This window comes from Apaloderma vittatum, unplaced genomic scaffold (assembly GCF_000703405.1).
Source record: "Apaloderma vittatum isolate BGI_N311 unplaced genomic scaffold, ASM70340v1 scaffold9251, whole genome shotgun sequence".
Lineage (NCBI taxonomy): Eukaryota > Metazoa > Chordata > Aves > Trogoniformes > Trogonidae > Apaloderma > Apaloderma vittatum.
Window position 1 is genome coordinate 32,254 of NW_009697356.1, and position 14,917 is coordinate 47,170.

The following is a 14,917-nucleotide window of genomic DNA, read 5'->3' on the forward strand; positions in this document are numbered from 1 at the left end:
AAGCAGCCCTCGATTCCAGCCACCGTTCCTCAGGCCCAACGTGCTTCAAGTCCTGTAAGAGCTGAGGTCACCGCTCTGTCCCAGCACAAACCTGTCAGAGCGTTATCTCTTCTGCTCTTGTGGCCTGATTGCGTAGACTGATGAGACTGTTACAATACTGCTGTGGTCAGTTTTCAAGTATAAATCTAAGCCAAAAGTTAAGAACGGTCCAGGTTGTTTATGATAATTCAGAATCCTTCCCAGTTGTTGGAAGTCTCATCCAGTGTGCAGCACCAGTCATGCAAACTTTTTTACATTAGCTCTGCTGAGGATTGTTGTGGTGTTATTGAGAGCAGTCAGCAAGACACAGTTATGCTGTGTGAGGTTCTTCGCACCCAGAGAAGTTGCTGCGGGGCTTCCTAGCCCTATTCTGCACCATCAGGTGGAAGATGATGAGGCTTTTATTTCCCAAACTGTAGTTGTTGGTTTTTTCCCCAGGAGGATATGCATATATTTCCTAAGGAGCTGAGCACCTTGTTTTGCTGACTGCTGTTAAAAAATAAAATTTTAAAAAAAAGTCTGAGAGTACTACTGGAAGACTTTTAATTCCAGAGATATTTCAGGATGGTATGTTTCGATAATTTAGAGGCCTTCCTTTAAACCGATATATGATCACAAATAAATTAGAAAAATTAAGAGCTCTTTTCAAAATGCTGTTCTGTAGTAAATATATATTAGCATACTTATAATAGGTGAAGTTTTTGCTTTGTTTTCTTTCCTCTGAAAAACAACGCCTTACTGATAAGGCATGCTGGACGTGTAAAACCTCTCTTTATGTACAGATTGGGAATTTTTTAATTGTAAAACAAAACACTTACAGTAATGTTTATTACCTTACATGACTGTTTCAGCTGTGTACATTTTTATAGCGTGAAATATTTTTGATTTCTGGCTGATTCCCTATCTATTTTAATAGCCGCTGTCCGACTAATCAATTAGTTGGATGTAGTCAGCTCATTAGCTTTGTGTGGGGAGGAGGATACGGGTGGATTGCCACCAGGTTCTCTCACTGGAATACAGACACCAGTTGACAAACAGGAGGTTTTTCTGTCAGAAGGCACACTTGATAAAGCAAAAATCATCCTTTCCTCCCTCTGAAGTACTTTAGATGCTATTTTTGTACTCTTGAAGTAGATAATCACTGTAGAGCAGAAATAGCAATACCAAAAATTAATGTCAAATCACTAAGTGTAACCTGAAGGTTATGCTCAACCCATGCAGACATCATCTTCTCCTCTTCCCATTTATGCCTAGAGGTGGGCAATGCAGGGGCAGTGTTTTTCAGAGTCTCCTTTTGTCCTCTGGACACTGGCTTTAATTCTTACTGTAACACAGGCATGTTATGGTCACTCCCACAGCTCTGGGTCTGCTCTCTCACTGGCGTGAGGTAACTGCTGGGACAAGTTCACCTCAAGGGAGGAATTAAATGAGAGATGAATTCAGGTCCTCTCCACCCTCAAGTCTCACTGCATGTGTATTTTGGCTTTAGGGACACACTCAAATGTTTGGAGGAAAACCTTGATATCGTTAGTCTCGTGACATTGGAATGTATTAATGCCCATCCATCCCACCAGGTTATTGCTTCTTTCTCTAGATTGTTCTCGGGCCACAGTGAGTAAAGCTCACTGAACGTGAGTAACTTCAGCCTCGTAGCAGCAAGTGACATTTCTGTATCCCAGCTCTGTAGCAGAACCTGCCGTCCCGTGTAGGATGTGCAGGCTTGCTCTGTGTGTGGTGTGTACACACGGACATAAGATACCTTGGGACCTGAGAAAAGGGATTCATAAAAACTGCTCTTAGGGAATGTCGCCCAAAGAGCTAGTAGGGAAGTTGCAGAAAAGGGCTGTGTCCCAGATAGTGTCCGGTGGCTGGCTTTGCGTGCCTCGCTGTGCTCAGCGGAAGGATTTGTGTTTCCACTCGCCATTCTCAGCCCTGAACTCTCAAGAGTCAAGCCCATCCCTCCTATGCTCCAGAAGAGTGTTTAAGCTATTAAGTCACAAGCCTTTTGACAGGACACAGTTTTTGAATGAAACATGTAAACAGCCATGAGAGCAGGAACTGCGATCTGCGTTTTTTCACTTCCCGTTGAGAGCTCTGACCACTGGGCCACAGTCGTACTTGCTCAGGGAATATAGGGGCTACTCATCCTGGAAAAGTGAGATCGTTTCATATGAAGTGCAAAATCTTCGTGGGAGAGGCTGAGCCTCTCCATATCCTAGGACAGACTACACAGTGGTGAGGGCACATGCCTGAAAAATTGGAAATGTTTTGTTGGGTTTTTTTTAATATCAGTTTGTTGCCAGGATGCTCCCCAGCAAGTAAGTTTAGGGTGTCTGTGAACTGCAGAGCAGAACTTGAGATGCCTGGCAAGCAATATTGTCAAAAAGTGGAAGCAGCAGTGGAGTTAGGGCACGTCCCAGACGAGATGGAAAATGACAGGGTGGTTTGCAGATCTTGGGTTGGGACTTCTAAAGTTGGAGCTAGATGGAACTTGGGACTCTAATCCTTTTATGCAACTGGCCCCAAGTTACTCACCACTGCTGCCTATAAATTGTTCTTCCTAAAACCTTTTGGGCTGCAGGCCTGATTTTGCAGAAAAGCAGCAATTTAACGGCTGACAAGAGTATGGGGAGCACATAATGCCCATAGGTCATTAATTCTTGAAGCTGCGTTTACTGGGAAGATAATGGATGAAACCTGACTCTGCTAAGCTCTCGGCTCCTTTTCTAGCAGCGTTCAGTAGTTAATTTGAATCTCACTTAGGAACTACTTGTGGCATTAAAAGGCCTCCAGGCATACTCTGGTAAACTTTTTAAAAATATCCCTGTCGAGAATACCATTAAGATATCATGTGTCACTTCTGAATTTCCTCTACTAGTGTTGGCGGTGGCACGGAAGTTGGTGACCACAACTCAGCTTTATTCCAATGAATTGTTCCCTTCTGCAACATTCATTTGCCGATGCCAAAACGTAGCTTTCACAGTCCTTCCCCACAGAGAACGTGTGCGTTCCCTTGTCCAGGCAGCATCGACTGATCGGAAAGGAGTTTTTTGTGAACGAGGAGACAAGGCCATAGCCCAGGTTCATGCAAGTAGGCAGACTGGAGTCAACAGAATTACTCAGAGTAGGGGTGAACACCACGTATGTCATGGAAACTCTCAGGGATGGGTACAAAAACAGAGGCATCTTGATTGAATTGCTCTGGAACTTGGAAGATTCTTTTTTCTTATATTATCATTAGTATCTGGTGGGTTTTTTTCACCCTCCCAGTTTGGCACATCATCGGTAGCGTTAATCTTGGCCTAAAAGTGATCAAGATTAGCCTTCAGTTTGGAATGCACGTAATTCAGAAAGTTCAAGTGTGGGTGCAGTTTTGCACTGACTATTATTTTGAAAGAGCAAAAATTCAATTTAAAAGTGTTTGTAGTGGAAGGAGTTTTCTCCAGTCCTCATGGAATGTACCTCATTCAGTGTTGCCATACTTCAGGTAAGTAACCTTGCTTTTAAAAATGCGAAGGTTTTAACATCTCTCTCCTTTTTTCCTCCTCTTTAGAATGTGTCATGGCTAGAGGAGAAGGAGAAGGAGGTCGTCAGTGCATTGCGCTACTTTAAGACTATTGTGGATAAAATGGCAATTGATAAGAAAGTGTTAGAGATGCTGCCAGGCTCAGCAAGTAAAGTCCTGGAAGCCATCCTCCCCTTGGTACAGACGGATCCACGCATCCAGCAAAGGTAAGTTTCCTTCTTGGGTTTGGGAGCTGTCACAGACTGGCCAGTTCCAAGCTTTTCTTGTGTCTGAAGAATGACATCGAGCAGGAGACAGGAAATGCTGCGGTGGCTAATAAAGTGACTGCTATTTGTACTAATTATGTGATAATTTTCAAACATAATTTAAAAGCAGATTCCCTGCTGCAGAGGAGCCTGTGCTGTGGAAAGATAAAGCAGATCAGAATGGTTTTAGAGAGAAGGAAGGGCCGATTCTTAGTGTAAACTTGGAAATTTCATCATTTACTAGTGGGATTTACTCCTCAGATGCTATACTGTTTCTGCAGTCCATGATGATATCCTAAAAGCTAACAAATCCAATAGCTTTTACCTGAAAAATAGTTTATCCTCAGAGTAATTCCTTTTTGTGTTCAGTTTATCCACTGTGATTTTAGAGAAATCTGAGCCTGTGCTCTTAACTGTTTTTATTTTACTGGATCACAGACAGAACAGAAGTAAACAGATGTACTTCGGTAGATTAACCAGTCCATGCGCGCTCTCAACAGATTATTTGTTTTATGTTTTAACAGATTATGCGTATTATATTTTTAACCAGTTAGGCGGTGGGTTTGAAGGCAGAAGTAGAAATTTGCCAAAGCAAAGCCCAGCGTGGATTATAAGAATTTGTGGAGTTCTCAAATCATAGAGATGTAACTGCTCTTGATCCCATAGATGCTAGAGTGATTGATTTACACAAAACAAGCAAACATCATTGAAAAATACAGAAAGAGCAGAATTAGCACAGACAGAGAAGTGCAGGTGTTTGGTTCCTGAAATCCGGCTAGTTTTTGTGCTATTTCTATTTGTTTTCCCATGAAGTATCTCCGCAATTTTTACTTCAGGATGCTTAGTTCTGGCGCAAGAAAGGTTTATAATATGGTCAAGACAGCAGCAGCTGCCAAGTATTTTGCAAACAGAGACGCTGGGCTGTGTTTGGCCTTAGTGCATAGGCAAGGGTTGTATCTGATAGTACAAAATGCAGGAGGCAATAGGTGAGTGTCAGAGCTGTGGCTGGGACAGGAGAGCTCCAGTTTGGGTTAGAACTGTAGAACTAGAAAGAACAATAGCTCTTAAAATAGGAACATTCGTCAAGGTTCTGGGTGCAGACACCAAAGTTTCTTCAGTGGCTATCAGGTTTCCCACAGCCATTAAATTCCTGACAAGCACCTGCTTTCACTTAATAAAAGAAAAAAATGAATTTTTACCTTAAATGAGGAGAACATGTAAAATGTCAACAAATATTTTTAGGATAGAACATCATCTCTACAGTTGCTTGCATTGATTTGTATATTCACTGGGTGTTTGCTGGGTGATCTTTCCTTCCAAGAATATATTTGGAAATAAATATCAACTGAGTGGTCTTCAGCAGCAGCAGTGTTTCAAACAATTCTATTCTTCCAGTTCTTTGTACCCTGTCTTTTAGTAGTGAACTAATGCGACCTGGACAGCTGGGTACCTGTATTTACCCGTAGAGGCAGAATTTTCATAGTCAGTCGGCAATGGAGTGCTCTACATAGTGCTAAGTCTCTCCTTCTGGAAACGGTATATACCCCAGCACAGATCCCGGATATATGTTCTGCCTTGTTTAACCTCACAGAGAAAAAGAAAAAAAGGGGATTTGGCATTCTCACAAAGCCATGTCATTTCGTGCCTACCTAGTGACAGGACACAAAGGGGTGAGATTTTGATAGCAAATGCCCCTCAAGAAAAGTGAGCAGGACTTGTGTCAGCGTGGAAGAAAGCTCTACAGTTATTCTTGGGCTTCTTTTTACTTTAGGGGAAGCATTTGCATCAAGGAATAAAGTAATTAAATCTAGCACAAAATGGACTTTCAATTACTGCCTCCTTAGAAGGAAGCAGACTGAAGATTAATGGCAAAGAAATCAAAGCCTTAGAAAGAGATGGGGGAGGGCCCTATTTAGGAAATATCTCCTACCAAGCTAATTTTATTTGAAATTAGAACAAATGGCAAGCGGCACGCTTTAAAAAAAACAAACAAACAAACAAAAAGAAAACGAAACCCCAACAACCAAACAAAAAAGTACTTACTGTTGTTTTTATCGCCCTAGTTGTAACTTGACAATAGTTTTTTCCCGGTCCTGCAAACCTCATTCACCTAAATAATCTCATTGAAGCTTGTAAGCTCGATTCTCTTCTCACCGATAATGAAATTACTGGAGTTAAGCCAGTGTAAAATGGATACAAAAGAGAAGTGGGAAGATTTGGAACACTCGTATAAGTAATGATTGTGAGATTACGCCTACTCTTATCTGTTTATGGGTTTGATGCAGCTTGCAATTGATTTAACTGTACAAAGAATTGTTGAAGCGTTGCCACCAGCAGTACTGTTAACACACCTTGTTTAGTAATGAAGTAAGTGTTTTCAGAATGGCCAGGAAAATGCCTGTGAGCACTGTTGTTACAGTTAACTTTTATTTAGAGTTGTCATCCTTCCAAAATCTTTTTTTTTTCCCCTTCAGAACAATAGCTTCAATTCTGTTTCTCATTAAGAGCAAAACAAAGCAACACCCTTCCTCTTCCAAACCTGAAATTCATTCAATTCAATTTCTGTAAAGAAGCAGGTTTTAATTACATGTTTTCAGGCATTATAAACAGTGAGGAAATGATTTGTAAAGGAATGAGTACAGTCAGCTCTTTATTATGCAAGACGTTTTTGGGGAGAGTTAAGAAGGAAGAGGGAGGTCATAGATACTGAAGTAATGTAGCTTAGACTTCAATACAGAACGTAAATGCTTTACTTTTGAAGTTAAGACAGAGGATGGAGCTGTAAATTAAAATGGAGAGCATGTTCTTTTTGGCGTGGCTGTGTTAACCAGGTAATTCATTCTGTTAACCGGGAATGAGCCATTAATTGTACTGTTGTCCCATTTGGTGCCGGGGAATGGGAGAGCAACTGCAGTAAAGGAGAAACCTGGGCTTTGTCACCTGCTAAACACTAGTTCTGACTGTCAGAGAGAGGTGGAGAACAATCACATTTTTAACAGCGTGAAATCCTCTTTAACTCAAGCACTCTTATAACATTTGATAGTATCGCCGTGATTTCATTTTGTTCTTTTTTTTTTTCTCCACTACTTCCTTCCCTGCCATCCAGTTCTGCCATCTCGTCCTGCTACAGCCGTGTGTACCAGAGTCTGGCCAATCTCATTCGCTGGTCTGATCAAGTGATGCTGGAAGGTGTGAACTCAGAAGACAAGGAGATGGTGACAACAGTGAAGGGTGTCATAAAAGCTGTTTTGGATGGAGTCAAGGTACATGAGACAAATATTGGAAATTATATAAAGTACACAATAAGAAGAGATTATACAATTTAGAAGAGATCTAGCTGAAAGAGGTTTTTAAGTGCAGCTAAAATATAAAGGTCCTATTCCTGCCTTCAGTAAACTACCTCTTCAATCAGCAGCTCCCTAAGTGAAATTCCTGCTTGGAATGCTGGTTAAAGACCAGCACAAACAGTTTGGCTGTAAGTGTGCACTTCTGAAATGCTCACCATGGTATTTGGATGAATTGCAAGAAGCGATAAATCTTCATTGAGTGTTGTATTAAATTTTCAGCAAGTCACTCCTGGTCTCCCAGTCTCCTGTGCAGGTTAGAAGATACAGTTTGCATATTTTCTGTCTAGGCAGAACATAATGGAAATACTTCCTGTCAGTGCCCACAGAGAACCAAAGGCTCCAGCTCCATCTTTTAAAATAAATTTCAAGGGATTCATCAGTGATACATCACTACTTTCAGCAGTTGGATTAGGGTGTGGAACAGGTGATCAGCTGAGCTTGGTTTTCTGGAGATTAGTTTTACAGAACTAACGGAAATGTTTAACAGAAATGTTTAACAAAAACCTTTGTATCCTCTGTGGGATTTGCTTATAGCATCCCCCCCTGCCCCACCCAGGGAAAGCTGTTGATTTTGCTTCTGCCTCCCAGTAGGCGTTTTGGTACCCGTTATTTCTGTTTCCTAAGCTTGTCTCCAGGCTGATGGCTCCAGAGGCTGTTCCTTCAGCTGTCCTAGCACTGCAGTTAAGGGTTTGCTTCACCTGGGCCTAGGGCGTCAGCAGAGAGACCACTGTGTCTCCTGGGAAGCTTATTTTGAAAACTGTGGAGAAAGCTAAACCTCCTTCAATAGCACTTGAAAGTCTAAAGGGGAATGCTTAGATCCAGTACAGAGGGAAAGTTGAGGTGGAGTTTAAAGAGCAGCAGCAGGTGTTTCACCAGGATTAGTGTATCAGAAACAGACATCTTTCACTGTACTCAATCTCAGTCGTTATTGACTGGAGCTGAATGCAAATATGGAGTGGATCTCCCAAGCTATCACATTTTCAGGAGTTTTGGAGTGGTGTTTAAATGCTCTGAATATCTCTTTAATATTACTTAAATACAGATACTAAAATTTACTATTACTTATCGAGCCTTTTAAGCAAATATCTTTGAAACAGAACATTCCCATCACCTAAAGACAGCAGATTTTCTGGGATTATTTGGCACAATGTTGACCTTCAACATTAAGCTCCAGATTTGAAAAGTAAAGCTGGTCTTGAATTTGCACAGCAGGATAGAGAAAAAAAGAGTTCATCCTGAAGTCTCAGCTGCTGTCACTGTTGAAATTCAGCAGCAATTTGCAGCACGTGAAAGTCTTTTCTGTGGTATCTGAGCTGTGACACCCCAGCGAGCAGCGAGACAGTTCACTCCATTATTGCTTCATGAATCTGCACAAATCTCATCTCTGGATCCAGGATCGAGCTGTGTAGTCTCCTTGCGTGAGATTCGAGCACTTCAAGGAATGTTTAAACCCCTGGTCCCTGTTGCCTTCCAGCCAAAGCGAGGTGCCTGGAAGGTCTGGGATGCCCGCTCTGCCTGTGCCATGAGCCGGCCTGGGCTGGAAGCGACACAGACATGTCCGTGCAGCACTAAGCCTGAGCTATGAAGCCCCGCTGAGTGGCGTGGCTGTATCAGTCTCTACTTTGTTGTTAGACTAAAAGTTATTTTGGCCCTCCAGTTGGAGGTGGCTTATGTCTGGTCAGCTCGGAGCATGGTTCGAGCAGATGTGCAGCTGTCTGGGTAGATGCGAACGTGTCTGCCCGTCAACGGGGTCAGCATTTGGAAGCGGCGTGCGCTCGTCTCCCACGGCATAGCGAGGAACAAGGTTTATTTTAGAAGGACCAAACCAGCCAGCTTTCAGATCTGGAAGCAGAACTGAGAAGCTGGACGTTTCTCTGCTGTGGAGGACTTTTTTGGTTCTTCTGGCAGATCACACAAAATCCACTTCCACATTTCAGTGCTCAGTTCCCCCTGTATTTTCAGACTTGAGCGTAAAGGAGTCCCTTGTTCACTCATGTTACTTGCTGGCTTGATGTCGGGTTTTAGTGCCTTGCTAGGCATATATAAAAAAGAAAAAAATAGAATCCTTGTTTTGATTATGTAACTTCTTTAAAATCCATCTCATTTTGGAATTTCCAGCTTGCTGAAGTAGCATAAGTTGGTAGAGAGGCTTTAATTACCTCTAATTATTGCTGCAGGAATCTCTACTTGCTGATAAAGAATAGCATAATGTGCATCTGGCTCAGTTGCGTGCTGATTACCTCTGTGTGTACACTAAAGATCTTGGCTTGATTTTCAAATGCTAGTTCTCATTTTGGGGTTAGCGGAGAGGAGAAAAAGCCAGATTGCAGGGAATCTGATTATATTTGTCAAAGTTGGAGGGAAAAGTGATCCTCTTAAGTATTGGCAGTCATACATTGTCTTGGTTTCTCTGCTGGGAGCTGTTTTGGTTTATTTCTTTTAACAGCCACAATGGTTTGAATCGTTCTAAAGATACTTCTGAGCCAAATTTGATTATTTTTTTTGTCCCCTGTTGTAACTTACACTCCTATATGGTGGACAAGCAGGTGTCCATTACAAATGACAAAGTAGGAAAACCGAGCACTTCAGCACCGAATGTTGGGGAATTGCCGGCGCTGCTGCCTCCACCACAGTCTGCAGCACTGGCCTGAGCTTGGCTTAAGGTGTTAAACGTGGTGAGGAAAGATGAGGAAAAGAAGGCATTACATTTTCTCTGCCATAGCCCTGTGGCAGGGACACTCCTGTTTCAGGAGGATTTTGGTTTTCGGTTTGAATACCTGTACATTCTGTGTTGCTCATTGTATGGAGTCACTGGTCTTGCTGGGAAGTACCCGATAGCCCCGTGGCATCCGATGCCGTTCAAGTGAATGAGAGTCTCCAGAAACCTCTTCAGTGGCCCAGGTTTGTCCAGAGAGCAGGAAGGTGGCAATCCCTTGTGTCGTCACTCACTCCTGACGGTGACTCGGAGCGTGGTGCCAGCTGCAGCCAGAAGAGTCAAATGGGTCACTGGAATTTCTAAATGATCTGATTTCCAGAAAAAGGCTCATTTGGGGTTCATAGGTGCCCACATCCTACAACTGTTTCTCTTAGGGATGGTCTGTAAATATTTCAGGGGAATTCTAAAGTCTTAAAAGAAATAGCAAATTTTTCATTAAAGATTATTCATCCTGAAAGAGAAGGTGAAACAGAGGAACGTACATTTTTAAAATAATAGTTTCTGTGGAGTAACTGGAGGCACACAGTGGAGAAGTCTGAGGTCAGGTCAGCATCCACTGTCATTCTTCGGTGATTGAAGAGCCTTAATTATTTTACTTTTTCTCATACTGTGTAACACACATTACTGCAGTGGAGCTGGTAGATTGTCCAAGCTCTGTTGGTCCGTTGCTCCTCGTTGCAGAGTATTTTCCCGCTGGGGAACGTTGCCCTCCTTGGGAGCGGGAGCTGGCCAGGCTGGTTGGCTGTGGTCACCTCGGTGCTGTGCTTCTGCTCATCAGGGCACTTCTCAGAAGACACTTCCTCACCAGGGCTCTCGTCAGTCTGTCCCAGATGGGAACATCTCCGTAGCGTTAGCCCGCATGGACATCTCTGCGTGTTCTGTTTGTGCTCTCTCTTCCTTTCCCACATGTGGGAATTTCCAGGACAGCTTCTGGATAGCCAAGTGTTTTGTCCTGCTTTTGGCTGACACGGTGTACGTGAAGCTTAAGCTCACACCCAGAATCTAAGTAGAACATCAAAACCAGAATCTGCTGTAGTGAGCACTTGGGCTACTTTTGCTGTCCTTTGCGCATCCAGTGCTGTCCTTTATTCCTCTTGGGTGTTTAGAGGAAAAAGCTTTGGAAGCATGAAAGTGCAGCTTTAAATAGAGCCTTATATAAAAATATGAGAAGTAGAGTATTTCCCTTCCTTGAAGGGATGGTGATGATGACATTTCAGTTGCAGTACTGCACTGAGAGAGCAATAACAGTTGTTTCCAAGCTCAGTAGACATGGACATGAAGATGATACTAGAATGATGACACTGTACTACAGGCTGCTTTTAAAAAATTGGAAAATTGATCCCATATAGTTTCCTTTACATAACATGCTGGGAAGCCAATACTGTCGGGAAGCCAATACTGTCAGGAAGCACTGCCAGTTTTCCAGCCTGCCTGTAAGAGGGCATATGTTTGCATCTGTGAGCAGTAGATCTATTTGTGGGCCTCAGACATCCATAAAATGTTCTCTCCGCCTTTCTGGTGTGAGTGATTGTTGTTTTGACTGCTGGCAGATGTGTAGTTCAGGATTATCGTGCCCTTATCTCTTTATCCAGAGCCTTATCTGCCTAGAACAGATACACCACAGGAGTTCCTTGAATGACTAAGACATCACTAACATGCTTCAGGGGAAGCAGGCTTTTTAATAAAGGTGTTCACTATTTAATTTGTTGTTGAGGAATCTTACAGAAAACCTGCTTTTTGAAACAAGTACATGCTTGTTTATAAAATATAAAGCAATTAGTTAATTTTTTACTGGCTAGGTGAAGTCCTTTACTGTGTAAGACTTTTCTGTACTTGTATTTATGTAGGTAAAGTCAATTTGCCATTGTCTAGGGTGTTGTGGGGACTGGAATGCATTTGTGACGATAAAGAGGAAACACAGCAAAAAGCCACGTGTGTGGGTTTGTGCAGAATCCCCCTAGGGTCAGGGTTTATGAACTTAACTTGAATATGGCTAAACTGCTCCTTAGAAGCAGCGCTGCATCATTTGCCGAATATGGCTAAACTGCTGCTCCTTAGAAGCAGCGCTGCATCATTTGCACGGCTCTGCACCAGACTTACACCCAGCTCAGGTCTCTCGGTGTCCGTGCCATCGTTAGTCCATTAGCTGCGTAACCAAGAGTTCACCGCAGTAGCATCCCCTTCTGTCCTAGGACGTGTGAGTGCGGCATTCAGCAAATAATGATTATTCTCCCTTTTTTTCCTCTCCTCTCCATCCATCAGGAGCTGGTCAGACTCACGATTGAAAAGCAGGAGCATCCCTCTCCCACAAGCCCAGTTAAACCCAGTTTACCAGCATGTAAATCTGACAGGTAGGTGTCACTGTCAAGGGTTTCTTCTGTGTGCAGGATTAATATAGAAAGGATAGTTTCTGGCGATGGGTAGTGGAACTAAAGCATTCAGTAGCGTAGTATTCTCGATGTAGCCTCATCCATTACGGTGGGACCACTTAAAGAGAATATGCTGTGTTAGGGAAGGTACCAAAATCTGGCAATGGAACATCGCTTGGCCGTGGCATGTGCAGTCCATTCTGCTTATATGTGAAATTCCACCTGCAGATGAAATTCTGCCTTCTGCTGTAGGTGTCTCTTGTTTTGCCTGTAACTTAAAGTATGTATATATCTGTCGATATGTTGCATTCCAACTGTATTTTGTGATGTACAATCTCAATTTTACTTGTTGCAGCCCATCAGAACTTCCCCTTACAGACCGAGAGATGGAGATCCTCAACAAAACAACTAATATGACTCAATCGAACGAGCTACTGACCGACTCCATGGATGAAGAAGTTGCACCTCCTAAACCTCCTCTGCCAAGCATTCGTGTGGCAGAAAACAGGTAATACTGGCCAACCAACTGACTGAAGAATACCGGCTTCTTGTTTTTTAAACAATCTTGCAAAATGTGCACAAGAGAGGTCATGAGAATGGCTAGTGATGCCCCGGAATTTCTGGTCCTCGCTTTGTGACTTTGTGTTCACTCTGTCTTGTTTTGAGCAATACCTTTCAGTATCTGTGCTTTCCTTCCCTTCTTTTTATGTGAGGACAGTGCCGTGCCCCGAGATCCGTGCATGAGAGGCATCATATAAACGTGTAAGAACCTTATTGAAAACTATGTGAATACAGCCCTGTACCACAGGGTCTGGTGCTGCTGTATCCAGTGGGAAGTGTCCTGCTGACCTCAGCTGGCAGTTATCAATCTGTCCTGCACATCCAGGTGGTTCTGCATTGCTTGTCAGCTTAAGAGTGAAAGGAGCCAATAGTGCATGAAAAAAAAATCTTTTACTTGGTTCTTACCCTGCTCTGTGTGTAACCACATGAAAGTTTCTATGTTCTATTTTGAGAAGAAAGAGAAAACCCCCAATGTGCAGGTTTTTGGTCTGTGTTTATGATGTTTTTCTTCTCTAGTACTGGTGCTAATGGATGGTGTGAAAAATACATGTTGTGCTAATTTGAAAATAGGGTATAAAGGGCCGTGGCTGGCAACAGCGATCACATTTCTATGTATCTTGTGAATTCTCATGGGTTATGTAAAAATTTTCTGGTGTGTTCCAGGAACAGAATACATGTGCTTTGGGGAACCTCACAGGCTTGACAGTTACCAGAACTATGTGTCATTAGAAGCAAAAGCTAAAGTCCAGTGGTTAAAATCTCCCTAGTTACTGCTGATGTGTGTATCTGAAATGGATTCAGGCCAAAACATGGCAAGAGCGACGCTGACTGTTCTGTGATGTTCAGTGGGAGAGTTAAAGGGCAGAAAAAGAACTTTCTTGCCATGCAAATTTTCAAAACTTTGAACACTTTTCAATCCTGGAAGGTTTGAGGAGGAGGGAAACAATACCTGGGTCAACCAAAACATTTAATGTTTATTTTCACCACTTTTATTAAGAAATAATTACCGTGCTAATTAGCTCCATTAAAAATAATTTTTAAAACACCAATTGGTTTTATTTGAGAAGTACCAAGTCTTTTCCAACCTTCGAAAATAAATCACTGAACAGGACCTTACCTGTGAGAGTGTTCTTAAATTGATATTTATTAGTGGATGCACTTTGCTGAATAACTCCTGGCCAGCTTTGGGCAAGAACCTGCAAGCTTTGAGCCTAACAAGTCAGAGGCTTGCTGGAAAACAATCTCGTGAAGCTTCTAAAAGCCTTTTTGCTGGAAGAGTAACGGAAACATCACTGCCTGTTGTGTCTTGCAGCCCTCCACCAGCCTTGCCCCCTAAAAAACGGCAGTCGGCACCTTCCCCAACCAGAGTGGCAGTTGTGGCCCCCATGAGTCGAGCCACCAGTGGGTCCAGTTTACCTGTTGGGATCAACAGACAGGTAATGGCGTAACCCTTCTGTGAAAGCCAAATGGTGTGAAGCGTAGCGAAAGCTCGGAGAAATGCCGTGACCTGGAGCCGCGCAGTTCCCTGCACGCCTCTGCTTGTTCCAGGCAGCCCAGTGTGGAGCGGGAGTTTTAGTGGCAGCAATACCAGTATAGTTCGATGTGAACAGCTTGATTTTTTTTTACAGTGCTGTTGGATTTAATTAACAAATTACTGCAAACTTTGTTGCCTTGAGCTGTAGCAGAGTGTGATGATGCCGTGTCAAATAGATCAGAGCGGCTGGCTGAGCTTACCGAGATCTCACCAGGGTTTACTTACAGGCCAAGGGAGCATGTGGTGTAATGAGATCAAGAACTCTGTCTTCAGCTGGTCACCATTTAAAACATCTTTTAACTCAAGCAATAGTTTGAGCAACTGCTCTCACCATGGCTGGTACTTTGGGGAAATTTGTAAATTTTCTGGTAGAAAAATGGAAAGCTTGGGACTGTGTGTGTTGATCATATTCCATTCCTTACACTGGTCTGGGGTTTAGGAGGTTGTAAATGTCTGGATTTGCTTTACACATTCAGGAACTTACTAACTCAGCAGTGAGGATCTGAATCATATTAAATTACACCAAAATCAGATCTTGTCCTCATCCCCAGTGCCTCAGATCTGGCTTAGAGAGCCTCTG

The 14,917-nt window shown here is 42.8% G+C and overlaps 1 protein-coding gene across 1 annotated transcript in view; it reads left to right on the plus strand.

The window, feature by feature from the left end:
* Positions 1-14,917, plus strand: part of RAPGEF1 (Rap guanine nucleotide exchange factor (GEF) 1) — an 81,477-nt gene that overhangs the window by 30,953 nt on the left and 35,607 nt on the right. The window contains exons 3-7 of the mRNA XM_009877612.1: positions 3,593-3,771; positions 6,917-7,073; positions 12,136-12,224; positions 12,598-12,750; positions 14,116-14,239. Of these exons, the coding sequence (XP_009875914.1) occupies positions 3,593-3,771; positions 6,917-7,073; positions 12,136-12,224; positions 12,598-12,750; positions 14,116-14,239 (702 nt within the window). The remainder of the gene's footprint in view (positions 1-3,592; positions 3,772-6,916; positions 7,074-12,135; positions 12,225-12,597; positions 12,751-14,115; positions 14,240-14,917) is intronic.